This window comes from Protobothrops mucrosquamatus, unplaced genomic scaffold (genome assembly GCF_001527695.2).
Source record: "Protobothrops mucrosquamatus isolate PMUCROS unplaced genomic scaffold, P.Mucros_1.0 scaffold548, whole genome shotgun sequence".
NCBI lineage: Eukaryota > Metazoa > Chordata > Lepidosauria > Squamata > Viperidae > Protobothrops > Protobothrops mucrosquamatus.
This window is the reverse complement of record NW_015386852.1, coordinates 602,188-621,514: the sequence shown is the minus strand read 5'-3', so window position 1 is coordinate 621,514 and position 19,327 is coordinate 602,188. Positions and strand designations below refer to the sequence as shown.

At 39.3% G+C, this 19,327-nt stretch overlaps 1 protein-coding gene across 1 annotated transcript in view; it reads left to right on the top strand.

Annotated features, from left to right (window-relative positions):
• Positions 1–221: 221 nt before the first annotated feature.
• The window catches only part of ADAMTS12 (ADAM metallopeptidase with thrombospondin type 1 motif 12), a 155,067-nt gene continuing 135,961 nt past the window's right edge, over positions 222–19,327 (top strand). The window contains exons 1-3 of the mRNA XM_015817020.1: positions 222–300; positions 3,499–3,525; positions 8,252–8,613. Of these exons, the coding sequence (XP_015672506.1) occupies positions 222–300; positions 3,499–3,525; positions 8,252–8,613 (468 nt within the window). The remainder of the gene's footprint in view (positions 301–3,498; positions 3,526–8,251; positions 8,614–19,327) is intronic.

Here is a 19,327-nt window from a genome sequence, read left to right as displayed (position 1 = left end):
CTATGAAAACAATAGGGGCTTATTAGATAGTCTGAATGATTTATAACAGGACATTCAGCTTGGTTTTGTGCTCTGTTTTTTCTCTTGCCACGAACAGCGTTGTAGAAGGCCATCTTTGGTGTGTGTGTTTATAGACACTTTCACACACATACTGTACTAATGGAAAGCTATATAATAAATATCTAGAGTTTCCTCAAAGGAACATAAGTTGATTAGCAAGCATGGTTTCTCATTATGAATTTTATGGACAAAGCATACTGGCAAAGCTTGGTCTGGTGAACCCTGAGTTCATATTCAGAGGTATTGAGGGCTGCACTGAACATAATCTAAAAGTGTTGGCAAGGCCAGCATAGAAATGAGGCATCACAAAGCTGAGACCTGAGAAAATGAAATCCAGAGCAGCATTTTAAAGGCTGTCATTATCAGAGAACTCAACACTCCACTAACCCAACTACATTTTCCATATATGGAAGTGAAGATGCGCTCTGGTGTATCCTTGGTAACAATCCCAGAAGGACCAGAAAAGTAATAAAAGCTTGTGAAGTTTGAAAGTTTTCAAAGCATTTCAAGACCCTTTAATTCAATTGCTTCAAAACTAGTCTTCTTCAGTGGTTGGTGAAGTCAAAGTTTCATTGAATTGCAGCACACTTTTAAACTTTTTGCATTACTCAGATCTATTTGTGTTAAGATTATATAGCCCATTCACATTTAGGGGCTCTAGGTAACTTATAACTTCCTAAAATTTAATGAAATGTTCAGTATATCCTTTAAAATCCATGAAAATGCATATATCCTAAATTTCCTCAAATGTAACATGGAAGAGGGCAAGTTTCATCTTTGATTATTCCACTGTTTAGGGACCACCATACTTAATTATTGATGATAAACATATCTGTGGTAAAATCTGCAAAATATCTCCCACTGAGAAACTAAGAGTGATGGATAGAGATTTGTCAGGTGCAAAGAATCAGAACAACACAGTGAGCTGATCAGAATTGCTTCTTTATTGTTGCATACCTATTTACAAGAATCTACCAGACTGACTAAATTATCTCTGGAACAGGCAGATAAAGGCTTCAGGAAGTAGGTTTGTGTGTGTGTGTGTGTGTGTGTAACCTCTGTCACTTCCTTCCCTGCAAAGAGTCCAAGATCATCAGACTTTTCACTCTTGTTCCCACTCAAGGTGGAGATTCCACAACACTACTCTCTATTGAATTAGAATGAACACAAGTTTACCAGTGGGTTTCAACAGGAAGTTTAAGGAGTAATCCTTAACGTGAACTCTCTCTAAGACAAGAGTTTTAATTTAGCTAGCTAGTCTGAAGAGGGAATAGGAAGAAATAAAAATGTTCAACTAGTGAGGCCTTAAGAAACAGAAGTAAAAAGAATGGGCAGAAGTCACTAGTCATGATCTGCACTATCTGTGGCATATTCATGTTCCTGCCTGAAAACAGTCTGGTACAGGTAGTCCTTGACTTACAACCACTCATTTAGCAACCATTTGAAGTTACAATGGCACTAAAAAAAAGTGACTAACAATCAGTCCTTGCACTTACAACTATTGCAACATCTCCACATTCATGTGATCAAAATTTGAGCACTTGGCAGCTGGCATGTATCACGCTGGCTCTGTTTAGTCCTGAGAAAAGAAACCAAGAGGTGACATATTAAAATTAAGTGCCTTGAGAGTATGACAGTAAGAAAACAGAGTAAACAACCAAATAAAATTAAGCCCATGACTTCAATAGAAGAGAATATTTATAGCTCAGGATTGAATTGTGGAATGTTTGGTGCTTTCTAAGATGCTTTGTTTGAATGATAAAAACGACTTAATATCTCAACACATGGCTAAACTCACCAGGATTTCAATTGCAAAACTATTAGCATCTTAGACCAAGCCAAATCCAAAAATATTAGAGAATTCCAGATAGCTTGGCATTTAGATAAGTCAGCCATCAACAGACACATAAAGATAAATCACATGTACACACCATTCAAAAAAGGCAAAACAAAACTAGAAAGGAAACAAAAAGACTATAATACATCCCCTTCAGCAACTCACTTTCAAATAAGCAGGGATCAGACAAATAATCAGGCAGAAAACAATACAGTAGTTAAGAAACCAAACCCCTCCAAACCCTAACAGGATAATATTGCATATCAATTGGCACTGATACTGCCTAGTTGGGTAATGAAATCAGCCAACTTGGTCTAGTTGTTGAGTTCTAGTCCTGTCTTAGGCATGAAAACTGGCAGGCTAACTTTGGGCCAATCACTAGGAGACTAAGAGTTCTAGTCCCACCTGGGCTATGAGAGTCTGCTGGGTGACTATTGGCAGCCCAACCCACCTCACAGGGCTGTTTTTTTGGGGGGGGGAATAAAATGAAGGACTCTTAAATTTTTTTGCCCCCTTGAGTCATTTATAAAAAAATAATAATTAAGTGGGATAAAAGTTAAATAAATACAAGCAAGCAAACATCCAAGCTCTGGAAGCATCCAGAATTCTAATACCCATGACTTTTTCTGAGTACAAGGCATAGAATAAATAAGTTAAAGGAGGGAATATTATGGTTAAAGGTTAGGAAAAGTATCCTAGCAGGCACAGCAATTTGGCAATGAAACCAGCCATCCTTTGTGGGGGCTGGCTTGATATTCATTCTGGATACTTTAAGCTGAACTGAAGAAACTCTATAGCCCTCCTAACTCTGTTTCTGCGATGCTTTGGATTTTAGCCAGGAGGAAACATTCCCTAGAATGCGTGCCCAACCTTGGCCAATGTAAAACTTGTGGACTTCAACTCCCAGAAATCCCTAGCTAGCATGGCTGGCTGGGGAATTCTGGGAGTTGAAGTCCACAGGTCTTAAAGTTGCCAAGGTTGGACACCCCCCGCTCTAGAAGATGAGCTGAAAAGGGGTGGGTGAGTTTCTTTTCTTTTCTTTCTTTTTTTGGTCCAGCAGCCATGCATTCTGCTACATGTGTGTGAAAAAGGATTCTCTGTGAGCTGCCTCTAGACCCTCCTCCTCCTCCTCCGAAATCAGACACCAAGACTTCTAATCACTCCCTCTGCCAGAAAAAAAACCCTGCTCTGTCTTTCCTCTTTAAGAACAGATTCTTCACCTCTCCCTCCCTTTTTTTCCTCTGAGCATTAATTTTCACCGTCCTTGGCCACACAATGTGACTGGGTGTCTTCCTCCCCCCCCTACCACCACCACGACTTAGGCACTTTTAAATAAAGAAAGGACCATTTCGGTTTCCTGCATTCAAAACATGTCATGTATCCAAAAAACCTGGATTGCAAACTTTTCCTTTTGGGTTCACCTCCTTAATATCCAGGCATTTTGCTATGCTAGAAATCCTCCACCCGGGAAATTTGTCTTTCCAGACCAGAAGCAAGGTCAGTAGCTTTTTGTTCTGTTTTGTTTTTAAATTACAATAGCTGCATAAAGCGGAGGAAAATGGGGCATCTTTCTTCCACATTCCTGCACTCTGGATCTTAAGTGTGCAAAACAAAGGACCCATCAGCAAGTAAGTCGCTAAAGTTTCTTCTCCTCCGTTGAATGCATCTAAGCTCTTTGATATTTCTGAATTTATTGTGTATCATATGTAACATTTTTCTTCTCCTGTTAGTAGAACAATCACTGCCCACCGCAGCTCGTAAGTGGTCACAGAAGCATTGTAGTAGATTTAAACGGCAGAGACATTCACAATATTTTCCCCTCCTACAAAATTGGAGCTTTGTCGAAATTGCAATTATTATTACCCATCCTCCTTGCAGCCAGTTAACCGTTGACCTGGTCGCTTCCAAGCTGAAATTACAAAAAAAAAAAAAAGAAAGAAAGAAAGAAAGAAAGAAAGAAAGAAAGAAAGAAAGAAAGAGAAAGAAAGAAAGAAAGAAAGAAAGAAAGAAAGAAAGAAAGAAAGAAAGAAAGAAAGAAAGAAAGAAAGAAAAAGAAATGCTCATTGATGACCATTCTCTGTAAAAGAATCAGCTTCGCTCCAGAAACCACTCTGAATGGGATTTTGAACAATTCTGTTTTTCCGGTTGCAGTTTTCTAAACTCGAGTTTGACCAGTTGATTCATCAGTCATTAAAAAAAAAAAAAGTATCTGACTCAAGGAAAAAGCAATAATGAATAAAAGGGCTTTTTGTCTTCCAATTTCAGCTACAAGAAACAGTTTATTAGGATGAGGTTTATAAATTGCACAAATGCAGCAAAGCTACGTGAGGGCTGTTTATAGCCATTTTGCACGAACAAGGAATTGTTTTGACATTAGAGGCCCTGTTTGCAAGGCCTGGGACTTGCACTTAAATACTGATGGGGTGGTTGATATTTTCGCAGCTGTTGATTGTACAGTTTTAACAGCATGCTTGACAAGGCGGGTGTCCCAGGAATGTTGCACATTGTAATGGGTTTGATTCTATTAAGAATCATCTGCAAGTACCACTCCATTTCTTGAGTTTTGAGTTTGAGTTTCATTTAGTGACAGTTCAAAGTTACAACAGCACTGAAAAAAATGATTAATGACCATTTTTTCACACTTACAACCATTGCAGCATCCTCATGGTCATGGGATCAAAATTCAAACACTTGGCAACTGCCTGCTATTTATGATGGGGTCATGTGATCACTTTTTGTGACCTTCTGACAAGCAAAGTCAATGGGGAAAGCATATTCACATAACAACTGTGTTACTAACGTAACAACTGCAGTGATTCACTTAACAACTGTGGCAAGAAAAAGCATAAAATGGGACAAAACTCACTTAACAAATGTCTCACTTAACAATAGAAATTTTGGGCTCAATTGTGGTTGTAAGTTGAGGACCTGTAGTACCTTAATTATCCAATTGGTTGCTCAGGGTTTTGAACATTACACCAGTTACAACACTGAAGCACAGGTGAGGAGGTTTGGCACAAAGAAGCATCAATAAGGGGATACAGGTAGTCCTTAACTTACGACCACAATTGAGTCCAAAATTTATGTTGCTAAGCAAGACAGTTGTTAAATTAGTATCACAGGAATTATTAAATTAGTAACATGGTTGTTAAGTGAATGAGCCTTTCCTATTGAGTTTGCTTGTTAGAAGATCGCAAAAAGTCGTCATATGACTCCAGGACATTGCAACTATAATAAATACATGCCAGTTGCCAAATGTCCAAATTTTGAACATGTAACCATGGGGATGCTGCAATAGTCATAAAGTGTGAAAAACAGTCATAAATCGCTTTTTTCAGTGCCGTTGTGATTTCAAACGGTCATTAAATGAATGGTTGTAAGTCAAGAATTACCTGTATTCTTCAAGGCCAAAGAAAATTCTGCTTAAGTATCTGGTAGTTGTTTTGGAATAGATGAGGATTAACAAATGAAATGTAATCCAGACAACAGAGACATGATGGAGAACCAGAAATCTGTCAGTTGAACCATGTTGTACAATAGGTCACCAATGGACTTGCGCTCTCTAAAAGCACCAACTGTCCAGAGCTCCTGGATGCTCTGTCAGTATTACTAATATATTAGTATGGCAAATTTTACACATGTGTTTTTCAACTCCCAGAATTCTCAGTCGTGAAAATGCTGGCTGGGGAATTGTGGGATATGCCAGAGTTGAGAAGCACTTGGTTAGATTTTTATAAAGAAATGTTTTTTAATCTTGGCAGCTCAGTAGTGTCAGTGGCTTAAATTGCACTTTATCAGCTTTAGCAATAGCAATAGCATTTAGATTTACATACCGTTTTATAGTGCTTTATAGAACTCTCTAGGCAGTTTACAGAGTCAGCATATTGCCCCCAACAATCTGGGTCCTCATTTTACGGACCTCAGAAGGATAGAAGGTTGAGTCAACCTTGAGCCAGTCAGGATCAAACTCCTGGCAGTGAGCAGAGTCAGTCTGCAATACTGTATTCTAACCACTGCATCACCACTAGCTTGTTTTCCTAGTGCAGCCTTAGAAGGGAAAGCAGACTTTATATAGTATGAACTACACACAGATTATGAGCTCTTAGATTGAAGAAGGCTAGCATATTCAATTGCCTCTGAATGCATCTGCTAGAATGCATGAGTGTTTTAGATGTACAACTAATTGAAGGAGCTAATTTATGACTAGTTTACTCCAACTTTTACCAATCTGCTGCTTTTCATATGGGATTCGGACTGCAATTGCCAGAATTCCCAAATAGGGTGGCATGCCACTGGTTGGGAATGTTGGCAGTTGCATCCCAAACATATTTGAAAAAGTACATTAACTTCTGAGCTACACCTAGAAGACTGGAAATCACCATTATTAGCAATATCTAGTCCTTTAGTCTTTGGGGCCAGCAGTTACTACTGGAGAGTATCAGAAAAGAGAATGATGCTCCAAGTAGTTCCTAAGGAGGGAGAAGGAAGCATATCTGTATTTCTATATTTCTACAGTATGTTGTATGTGTAATACAAATACATACAGATTAGATCAGTTCATAATTTACTATTAATAGCATCCTCTTTACTAGCCTCAGAAGTGTTAGAATCATATAGATAGATGAGTTGGGGTATCCCTCATGGATGATTTCAACATGTATTTGAAAGCTGGACTAGATGTAAGAAAGCAAAAGGAGAGATTTATTCCTCCATTTCTTGTAGTTTAGATAGTAAGTACTCAAGATGATTTAAAAAAATATCTTGGCTAAAAAAAGTGTGGCAGTGCTGACTGACATGCTTTTGATTAGCATCAATATTCACCTTTCAGCTGAACTCAACCCCTGATGATTTCATGGGCAGCACTAAGTCACTGCCTCATTTGGAATATTTCTTTTTTATTTCTCAGTCTAGTTCTGGACTTTCACAGTAATGTCTCACTGAAATATTAATCAAATAGAACCCTGATTAGTTAGTGAGATCATTCAAGGTCAGCGAGGTGCTACTATTTGCTAGAAACATAGCATGAACTACATAAGATGAATTCATCAAAACAAAATGTCTTGATGAGAACAAGCTGAACAAGTCATCAGAACAAGTCATCAGAGTATTTTATTTATCTATTTGAAATGAAACAGAATCAAAATATTCTCATGATGAGCCCACAAGGTTCATCTTGTCCTATATGTTATTTACATTGTCTTTTAGATAATGTAAACAATAAAACAGTTTAAGAATTCATTATGCCAATTAAAAAGTCATTAAAGCAGAAAGTAAAACACAAACCATTACAAAGCTTGGCTTGTCCTCCAGATATGTTGGCTAGAAATTCTGGAAGCTATAGCTCTAACATTATCTGGAAGATAACAAGATGACTTTAGGCTGACTTTAAAGAGTGAAACATTTCTAAGGGGCGAATTCCAGACAATGAAAAAACGATGCTAAAATTAAAGCATATAAAGCTAATCTTTATAATATTGATTGTACCCATAATTTATTTATTTGTTAAATTTATTTGCTGCCCATCTCACCATGGGACTATTCTGGGCAGCTTAGAACAATCAAGCAAAAAAAAAAAGAAAGATAAAAAATGTAAATATAACAATAGCAAAGGAATAAAACAAAAATAAAGAACGGAAGTACAATAATATGAAATTAAAGAAGATGGATGGAGGAGAAGCAGGAAGTGCAGAGAGGAGGCTAAGTCAGCTAATTAGTCCAATAGCCACCTCCAGTGTGGAACTCCCCCCATTTGATTCCCAGGCCAACTGGCAGAGCCAGGTCTTCCGGCCCTCACGGAAGGATAGGAGGGTGGGGGCAAACCACACCCGGGGGGGGGCAGGATGTTCCAGAGGGCTAGTGCTACAGCAAAGAAGGTTCTTCTGGATCCCATCAGTCAAAGTTCTTTGACTCACTGACAGATAATAAATTAAGAGTTTCTGAAAGTCTTGGACATTTAAAAGCAGCAACAATCTTGCCTCACGCCTACTGTAAATGATGTTCCTTAGGAGTTGCTACATGGCTATTTTTAAGAGCACTAAGGAGAAAGATCTCATTTACTATAGACGTATTGAAATCAGGTCATAATTAATTCCTGCCTGAGCAGGGGGTTGGACTAGATCACCTCCAAGGTCCCTTCCAACTTTATTATTATTATAATTTAAGGGCCATTTATTTCAATAGATATATTTTAAACAGGATGTAAACACAGTGTCTCAAATGAGCTTCAATGGTTCAAACTTTGAATTTGGCAGGGGAATAATGGCACGATGTTATACGCTGTAAGCGTAATAAACTCTAACATGAATAGTGATCCCTTTTTAAAAAAGCTAAGTTTCAACTCTTTTTCTCTCCTAGATCAATTTGTTAAAGCGCTGCAAGATTGCCAAGTGGTTAGCCCAGAAAGAGTTGATGGATATGGACATTTTCTCTCCTACCATTTGAATCACCATGCTTCAAACTTCAGAGGGAAAAGAGACCCTAAGAGAAGAGACAGTAAATCGTATTATAAAATTAGGCACAAAAACAAGGATCTCTTCTTCAATTTAACTCTTCACCGAGAATTACTGTCCAATAATTATGTTCTGGAAAAGCGCTATGGCAGCTATCTTGGTGCTAAGATCCTTCCAAGGGTAGCCACGTCATGTCACCTTATTGGGACGGTCATGGATTCTGATTCCAGAGACGGAAGAGCAGCGATCAGTACTTGCAATGGGCTAGTAAGTGACTGAATTATTTGGAAATCTTTATCACCCTTTGTAATTGTAAAAGGAAGTTAGACTTAAACCAGCCCAACCTTAGGAACTATGCATAAAAAGCTAATTTTAAAATGTACCAAAATGGCGTTATAGAAAGAGTTATCTGGTACTTACAACTGGATTTTGAGGGAAAATTTTTATCTTGAGGCCTGCTTAAACTCATCCTCTGTTAAACCATAAAAATTGTGCAGGAATCTGAGCAATTATGTGTACTTGGTGGCTGTTCTAGGATTCTTAGATTTTAGGGGTGGTAGCCATCTTTAGAATTCAGAGAAAATCAGTGCTTTCATACAAGCGCTGAGGGAGATGAGTGAGTTAGAAATTGGAAGAAAAAATAAAATAAAATAATAAAATAAATAATTGTTGTTATAGGGGGGCTTCTTAGTCACTATTAGAGAAGCCACTTTTCACCTGGATGAAGAAATAACGGAGACTGGAAACCTCGTCTGCTTGCAAGTGGGGGCCACTGCCTCCCAAAGTCCACCTTCGCCTACTGCCCAGTAGTTTCATGCACATGGCTGGCTTAGCAAGCAGCGGCAGGGCATGGCCCAGTCCAGCCCAGCAGCAACAGCAACAGCAGAATCCCCCCAGAATGGCTCCGCCAGTGCCAGCTGTGTGCTATTTAACCCTAAATGCCCAGACCAGACCCTCAGGCTGGTAAGGAGGCAGGGGCTCCAGGCAGGGATGGCAGCCTCAACGGGGCAGGGCAGGTGATAAGTGGAGCACTCCGCCGCTGCTGATTCCCCCTCAGAGCTGCAAGCGTGAGGCAGCTCTGAGGCAGCGCCCATTTCCTTTAAGCCTGCTGAGGCTCCAGTCTGGATGCTTAGGGTTAAATAGCATACAGCTGGAGCCAGCCTTGCCATCCTGGGGGGGATTCTGGTGTTGCTTGTGGCAGCGTCACCGGCATGCCTCGCAGACTCCTGCCCCATTCTGGCTGTGAGCAACCAGACAGTGGGACAGAGTAGGCGGCGGGGGGGGGGGGGGACGAAATAAGACATCTCCCAAAATAAGCCCTAATGGGACTTTTGGTAATATGTATATATACCAGGAGCCTTGAAATGTATTTAAGTTTGGGTGATTGTAACAGAATATTGAAAGTCTGTCAAGGCTACTCTCAACTTCAACAGATACCCAACCCAATCAAGATGGAGTAGTGCTGAGTTTCTTTCCCGCACTTTCTATTTTCCCAGAACTCAACTCTCTTTTCTGTCACAGCTGGGCATTCCTTTCCTCCTTCTGTGAATCAAACCTAAATTCATTCCCTGGGATCCATTCCAGCTATAATTACTGAAAATCCATGATTTCTGTTCTTTTAAGACAGGAAATATGAAAAGCCACATAAGACCAATAGGCTTAACCTCAAATTCCTAGAAAAAACACAAAAGAAGAACCATGCTTCGCTCAGTCATTAAACTTAGTCATATGCCCTGCTTCATCATCTGATGATGTTCTGATTGCCAAAATAAGGACCCAGATTATTGGGGGCAATATACTCACATTGTAAACCATGCAGAGAGTGCTGGAAAACACTATGGGGTGGTATATAAATCTAAGTGCTATTGTTATTGCCACCATCTCAGTCATTGTGGTTCTCAAGGAAGCTTGTGATGCTTCTGGCCCTACTATAAATTGCTGTCTTCTCTCTGTCATCTCCAGATACTTGGGGCTACATCTTGGGATGTAGCAATGGCAATAGTCACTATAGGTATAGGCATTTGGAGGAAACCTTAATAACATCTTGTGTATCACGATGTCATCGTCCAAATTGCTACTTCATGTCATTTGTGTAATAATGTCATAACACACGTGATGTTCTTTGTCTCCAAAGATTCCCATGATCAAAGGTTTGCAGTCCCATCGTATCAGGGGTTGTCAGATTTGGGAAAATCTGCTCTGTTTTAACACTGACTGTCACAGGTCCTTTTGTGACCATGCATTTCCTTTGACAGTAAAGATACCTCTAGAGCAGGGGTAGGCAACCTTGGCTCTTTTATGACTCGTGGACTTCAACTCCCAGAATTCCTGAGCCAGCACAGCTGGCTCAGGAATTCTGGGAGTTGAAGTCCACAAGTCATAAAAGAGCCAAGGTTGCCTACCCCTGCTCTAGACAATTTGGGTTTCTATCACCATGTCACCTGATTTATACACACTGAAAACTTGAGACACGTTTTCTGGGGCAGGAAAAGAAAATTGGAATTTCTCTTGAATTTTCAAAACAAGGCTTTCAAGTTGATTCAAAGCCAGCCAGAATATCTGCAATGTGGGAAATGATTTGAGTTTTGGCCTAGGCCCTAATCAAAAAAAGAAGGTTTAGTGAGTTGGCAGTCAGTTGCAGCCTGCCAAATTCCAGCCCAAAGTATGTTCTTGATCCTTAGCTCTTCCTTCTTTTTACAGATTAAACAAAGCCAATGTAAACATTTGAGAACATTTCCCTCCTTTTGGCTTCCACCCCATTACAGAGAAATGAAAAAAACTTTGCTTCCCGGCAGGTCTGTAAAATCTCCTGGAGTTGTGTTCAAAAGCATGCTTGAAAAGAGAGCTTAATATAGATGGAAATGTTGTCTGTCTTGTTAGCTCTCTACAAGTAACCATCATACAAAGTATCAGGAGAAAGCCTTTAAATAAGAATTTCAAAGATTTTGGTTTCAAGCATTGCCAAGAAAAGGGGCAAGGATCAAAGTGCAATGGCAAAAATAGCTCTGCACATCTGGGGCACTCCCATAATTTTCAAATAGTAGGAGAAAGCTGGCATTAGATTTATTCTACACACACTACCTACTGAACCATCAGGCCCTTATTCCTGTCTTCTGCTGGCTTAAGATTTTCAATGGCATTCTGAATAAAGCTGTAGTTTTTAAAGTTTGCAACCCAAATGTTTTAAGGGTACAATGTATGCATGGTTTCCCTGCATGCTTGTTTGATCATTTAATTTTTTTTATTATACAAGAAATCTACTGTTTCTTAGCTTTGCTATTTCTACTATGTAACACGTGTCAGCCACAAGTCTAACAGAGAGAAAAACTTAAACCTGCAGCCTAGAGCATCTTGGAAATATCTAGGGCAGTGATGGCGAACCTTTTTGAGACCGAGTGCCCAAACTGCGACCCAAAACCCATTTATTCATCGCAAAGTGCCAGGGCTGCATCAGCATTGTGGTGCCCTCAGGGGGGGTGAGGAGAGCGTGGCCCACTGGGTGGGCATGGCTGCAGTGGTCAAGGCAGACTGGGTGAACAGTCCCTTGCCATCTCCGGGGCATCCCTGGGAGGCCAACGCCGCTTGCTTGTTCACTTCCTGCCCTGTTGCTTCCAAACGCCACATGCTTGCTACTCTGGCGAACTCTGCTGGCGCAACGGCACGCGTGCCCACAGAGAGGGCTCCGAGTGCCGCCTCTGGCATGTGTGCCATAGGTTCGCCATCACTGATCTAGGGAATGCCCACACAAATATATATAAATGAACAAACACACACAAAACACACTGTTGTAGTCCTTGACTTACAACAGTTCATTTAGTGACTGTTCAAAGTTACAAGGACACTGAATAAAGTGACTTATGATCATTTTTCACAATTACAACCTTTGCAGCAACATCATGATCATGTGATCAAAATTCGGAAGCTTGGCAACTGATTCGTATTTATGATGGTTACAATGTCCCAGAGTCATGTGATCAGCTTTTGCGACCTGACAAGCAAAGTCAAGGGGGAAGCCAGGTTCACTTAACAACTGTGTGACTAACCTATCAACTGCAGTGGTTCTAACTTAACTAGCTAGTGTAACTAACTTAAAAAAATGCAATGATTCACTTAACAACTGTGGCAAGTAAAGTGGGGCAAAACTCACTTAACAAATGTTTCACTTAGCAACATAAATGTTGGGCTCAATTGTGGTCGCAACTCAAGGACTGTCTGTACAAGAGGCATGCAGGTAGTCCTCGACATACAACCACAACTGGGACCAGAATCTGCATTGCTAAGCAAGGCTGTTGTTAAATGAGTTGGGCCTGATTTTTATGACCTTTTCATTCCCAGGGTTGTTAAGCAAATCACTGCAATTAAGTGAATCACATGATTGTTAAGCAAATCCGGCTTGCCCCATTGACTTTCCTTATTGGAAACCAGCTGGGAAGGTCTCAAAGAGCAATCATGGTCCAGGATGCTATAACTCCGTGGTGGCGAAACTATGGCACGCGTGCCACAGGTGGCATGCAGAGCCCTATCTGTGGGCACACGCACTGTTGCCCCAGTTCTAGGCCTTCAGCTGGGTTTTATAAAACCTTTTCACTTTAGGCCTCCGCCGCCGTGTAAAAAAAAAGTTTCAATCAATCAGTCAATTTCAACTTCTAGTGGGAAAAAAAAGATATTGCACAGTTGCAATTGATTGATTGAACTTTTTAGTCCCACTCAATCTGCCATTACCACTGCAGCCACGCCCACCAATGGGCCACACCCACCCGGCACCCGACGATACATAAGTGGGTTTTGGGTTGCAGTTTGGGCACTCGGTCTCTAAAAGGTTCACCATAACTGTTGCAAATCCATGCTGGTTGCCAAGTGCCCAAATTTTGATTACAGTACTGGGAATGCTGTGATGGTCATAAGTGTGAGGACTGGTCATTAGTCCCTTTTTTCAATGGTTGTAAGTCGAGGACTATCTCTACACACACACTTCCACACACCTTGATTTAGAATAGTGTATTTTAAAACTGGCTTGCAAGACTAATTTAAAACAAAATATAATGTACAAAGAGTACATTGTATATGGATCATTTTTTTTTAAAAAAAAGATTGCATAGTGTATTAGTTTTCCAACTTGTCCTTTTAACATCCCTTGAACACCTGCCTAGTCCAGATCCAATGCTGTTAATTCCAGATCATGAAATCTATTTTTAAATCTTCGGTGGTTAGAAAAATAATCTCTCTATACGCTCATGGATATTCTTGCTATATTAATGAATTCCCATTAGGTAGTCTAGTGGACAATAAGGTCTGTATACTTTTCAAGAAGTCAGTTTGCTAATTAAAGAAATGCACAGTTCTAATATTTCAGTGATTCCCATGTTTCTGTTTTTAATGATGGTAAATGACATTTAAGAAATGTTTTCCCTCCCTTCCCCATAGAGCAAGGTAGAAGTGGTTTGTATGGTATAAAAATGTTAATTTAGCCTTGAAGGAATAATCAGCAAGGAGCTGTTTCCTAGGTAATCCTTGCTTTCTGAGCTAAATCTTTTACAAGCATTTCCTCCCCACTTTTGCATACTCAGTGAGTGGGCTTTGAAAAGTTATGTTGAGTGTGGAAAAGAAATCAGCCCCACAGACCTTTAGCCCTAGACCTGCTTTTGAGATTTGAAGGCCTGGGAATAACACCTTGCATGCAACGAGACTGATTCATGTTCTAACCTGGCTCAGATCAAAGCAAAACAATGCTGGCCCTTACATGGTGGTATTGTTTTGAAAGACGATGATTCCTTTTAATTGTTTTCCTTGGTCACAGATGGATAAACCATGGAAATTGATGAAGAGGCAAGGACGAAGGTTCCATTCTCTATCTGTCCTTGACATTTTCAATCATGGCAATGAAAGATTCAACTCCCCCTTGCAATTAAGTACAAAAAAAAATATTGTGCTGGTTTTTTTTTTCTTTTTCGGTTCTGTGTCACAGAAATCTTTGCAACAACCCAACTCTTATTTTTATTTTTTTTTGGAAACTATTTTGCCCAGGAGGTGAGAGTTATTTTCCAAGTGAACCACCCTTTCCCCTCCTTCCCTGAAAAGTTCAATCCCAGTTCACAACGGTTGTCTTGCCATTGTAACACTCCCATCAGGTCCATCTCCACTCTCACCCAACAACTTTGGAGCTCTATTAGTGTGTAAGAAAAAAATTATGTCACTGTTAGCAGATTATTCTGAGTTATGCCTTTGAACAACAAGGATTTCCAACTGAAGTTGAGAGAGATAACTTTCCATGAATATATAACAGGGACTTGTAACTGCAAGCAATTAGGATTCATTCAACCATTTCAAGGCAAGGAATTGGAATGCCAAGATCTTATTGCATCATATTTGATGGTGTGGCCTGTTTTCTCAATGGAGGGGATTCTTGGCTCACTCCCCCATCCAACTTAGGAGAATCCACTGTAGCAGCATAGCAGCACAATTTGATTAAGAAGACCTAATATAGACTTCTTGGCATGCCAGCATTAAGAGTTTGGAAGGCAATTGAGTTTAGCCATTGCAGCAATCATAGAAACATGGGGCGTTGCTAGAAACCAATACTTCTTTTGGTTTTGTTGTTATGATGGAGGTGTGTGCTTAAGACACAGCTTTGAAGAGGTTGGCTGGCAAGTGTTGGTTGACCATTTTCTATGCTCAGATGTTGGTCCCAAAGAAATGCTAAATGGACAGTAATTGCATTCCAGTTTGATCAGAGACCAATGAATTTGAGACTAATTTTTAAGACAGCAATGTATCTCCTTATTTGTCTTGCCATGCATTACAGAGATGTATAGCTATAGCCCCGAAGAAGCTACAGCCTTGCAAGAGCACTAACTTAGCCCTGAAGGGCAGGAATGAGTGAAAAAGAAACTCAAGAGTGCACTGCCTTGATTCACTTAGTGTTGAGGAAGTGGGAAGAAACTCTGTCAGGTTTTCAAGGTCTTTCAAAACTCTGTTATTATACTGTATCAAAATGTAAAGTAATCCTTGTGGACTCTGTTTACTGACCTGGCATTTCTACTGAATGTATGCATTTATGCATGATAAAGATAAGAAATTTAGCAGGTCGTCATGAAGCCAAGTGGAAAAAAAGAGCAGTACAGAGTGTCATTTTCTGCCACTTAGCACTTCCAGCAAGTGCTGAATTTTAGCAATTTGTCAAACCAGCCCAACATGGCTCTTTCTAGCTGTGCATCTCTAGAGAAAACATTGCCAAGATTTATTATTTAACTAGAAATATTAGAGCTTGGGGCTGAGGTGTTTTTTTTTAATAGCAACTCAGTTCTTAGAACTGAGTGTGATCCATGCACATGTGTTGCCCCTGATTCATTATAAAATATGCAATTGTTAATGCAGAGTTGGTCTTCTGAAGCAAGATTTCTAGGTAGAAGCTATAGCATTGAGACGTGTAGTTATTCATACTTTTTCTGCTGTTCATTCCTGAACTTTTTGGGGTCGTTCTTAAAAATCTAAGATGAGAATACAGTTAATCCTTGACTTATAACATTTATTTAGTGACTGTTCACAATTAGAACAGCACTGAAAAAAGTGACTTATGACCATTTTTCACAATTACGATGCAGCATCCCATGGTTCATGTGATCAAAATTCAAATGCTTGGCAACCAACTCGTATTTACAACAGTTGCAATGTCCCAGGGTCATGGGATCATCTTTTGCGCTCCTCTGACAAACAAAGTCAATGGGGAAGCCAGATTCACTTAAAAACCTTGTTCTAATTTAATATCTACAATGAGTCACATAACAACTGTGGCAAGCAAGTTGGGGCAAAACTCAATTAATGTCTCACTTAGCAACATAAATGTTGGGCTCAATTGAGGTCGTAAGTGTAGGCAGGGCTACCTGTATAATATATTTCTAGAAGTTTACAGCTTTCACATATGCTCATGATCCAGAATTTTCTGCAATAAATTCTTGGGGGAGGGAGACAAACCTAGATTTGTCTATTGCAATGTGTAGAAATTCACTTGAAACTGAACAGCTGAGTGCAGGGATGGTCTTCTTCATTCTCCACCTCTGTTCAATATTGTTGGGTATCAACCATGTAAATTAAAAATGTTACATCACAGAATTAGCATTCAGATTTCTTTCTGTCAAGAATGAAGCACAGCTGTTTTGACAGCTACTGCATACCTGAAAGACAGTCCAAATACTTTCCCAAAAGTTGGGATTTAAACCTAACTTTGGGTCTAAAGCTATAACTATTCACTTCCAACAGTGTCAATTCCACTTCAGTTCCTATCAGTTTTAATTTAGTTTTATATATATATGGTTAAGCTATTCACCATATCTGATAGGAAGTGAAACTGTTCGAAGTCTCAAGAGCTGAAATATTTCCAGAGATTAATGTTCTATAGAGGATTTCCAGACAAGACTTTTGGTATGGAATTGCTGTGTCTCATTTATGGAATTTTTATGAGGCATCCAGATCTCCTCATCTTACATTTGGAATTCACTAATATTTTCCTACTGCTTCCTTTGATTTGTGTGTGTGTGTGTATGTGTGTGAAGTAACAGAAAGAAAACTCATTATGAAAAAAAAGATTAAATAGCTATACAATACCTTTGTACATTTTGAGTAACATTTGATTTCCTGAAAATATTTAATAGCAATAACACTTAGGGTCTTAGACTTATACACGACTTCATAATGCTTTACAGCCTTCTCTAAGCAGTCTGGGTCCTCACTTTATCGACTTCAGAAGGATAGAAGGCTGAGTCAATTTTAGTTGGTCAGGATCAAACTCCCAGCAGTGAGTAGAGTCAGCCTGCTTTACTGCATTTTAATTATTGCACCATCACAGCTCTTAAACTTTATACTTATAAAGTTATACTTTATACTGAGCTTATTAAAAAGTTTTTGGAGGTAGGTTGCTGAATCAATACAATACTGAGAAGCTGAATCAAGTAATTGGTCTGCAGTGAAAAGATTCCTTGTGACTGTATACTAAAGTTTCTAAGTGAGCTGAGGATGAATCAGCTACTATGTGTGTTGCATTTTAGTTTGTGAAACCTTTAAACTTTTATCTGTAAGTGCTTTGAATGAATACATGAAATCCACAAATAAAATATGGCATGGGTGGAAGAAAGGTCAGTATAGGTAGTCCTTGACTTACAACCATTTGTTTAGTGTCCGAAATTACAACAGCACTGAAAAAAGTGACTTATGACCGCTTTTCACACTTATGACCATTGCAGGATCTCCATACTCATGCGATCAAAATTCAGATACTTGGCAACTGATATGTATTTATAACAGTTGCCGTGTCCCAGAGTCATGTGATCACCTTTTGTGACTTCCTGAAAAGCAAAGTTAATGGGGAAGCCATTATGTTACTAACTTAACAACTGCAGTGATTCACTAAACAACTGTGGCAAGAAAAGTCATAAAATGAAGCAAAACTCACTTAACAACTGTCTACTTAGCAATGGAAATTTTAAGCTCAATTGTGGTTGTAAGTCGAGGACTACCTGTATCAAATTACTTCTTAATGGCTGGGCTTAAATATTATGCTGAATATTAAGTAGTCTGCTGTTTTGACTTTGTCAGAAATAAGAATTGAGCTCTTGCCTTTTGCAAAGCATATTAATGGCTTAATTATCTAAATTAAATTATTGTGGCTTCTGCACAGGTCTTGATGTGTGAGTCCAGCCAAAAGTCTTTGTATCTTCTTTCTAGAAACAATGCCTTTCTGAAGTTTTTATTTTGTAAATGAGGGCACTGTGGATCTGTTTGAGAATAAGCTACAAGAAGCAGGCTTAACACTCCACGGTTAATACTGGACGATAAGCATGCTATGGAAGCAACTTATTAATAATTTAGTATATTATTTAGTATAATAGTATATTAATAAACATTTGTTCTTCTGCTTCAGGCAAATACTATGGACCTACTCTCCATCTCATTTATCGTTTTGAGTCTCTGAAAATAATCTGTGTAATTTAGTCTCATGCAAGTTAGCACCCTCCAGATATGCTGGACTTCAATCAGATTGGGAAAAGCTGGTAGATAAAATGCTCAGTTGATGTTCCTGGACCTGAAGCTGCCCAGAGTTGCTTCAACAACAAGATTGGCAGCATATAAATGTAATAAATAAATAATAGAGTAGGAATGGTTCCTCTTTATCTTAGTGACAAGTCTTGTATAAGACCTAGGATCAATAATAATAACAATAATAGAGTTGGAAGGAACTTTTGAGGTCTTCTAGTCCAACCCCCTGCTCAGCCAGGAAACCCTATACCATTTCAGACAAATGGCTATCCAGACTCTTCTTAAAAATTTCCAGTGCTGGAGCATTCACCACTTCTGGAGGCAGGTTGTTCCACTGGTTAATTGTTCTAACTGTCAGGAAGTTTCTCCTTAGTTCTAGGTTGCTTCTCTCCTTGATTAGTTTCCATCCGTTGCTTCTTGTCCTGCCTTCAGGCACTTTGGAAAATAGCTTAACTCCCTCTTCTTTTTGGCAACCCCTGAGATATTGGAACACTGCTATCATGTCCCCCCTCGTCCTTCTCTTCATTAAACTAGACAGACCCAATTCCAGCAACCATTCCTTATATGTTTTAGCCACCAGTCCCTTAATCATCTTTGTTGCTCTTCTCTGTACTCTTTTTCTAAAGTCTCAACATCTTTTTTTATATCGTGGTGACCAAAACTGGATGCAGTATTCCAAGTGTGGCCTTACCAAGGCATTGTAAAGTGGTATTAACACTTATAATAATAATAATACTAATACTAATACTAATACTAATAATAATAATAATAATAATAATAATAATAATAGTAAAGTTGGAAGGGACCTTGAAGGTCATCTAGTCCAACCCCCTGCTCAGGCAGGAAACCCTATACCATTTCGGACAAATGGCTGTCCAGTCTCTTCTTAAAAACTTCCAGTGTTGGAGCATTCACCGCTTCTGGAGGCAGGTTGTTCCACTGGTTAATTGTT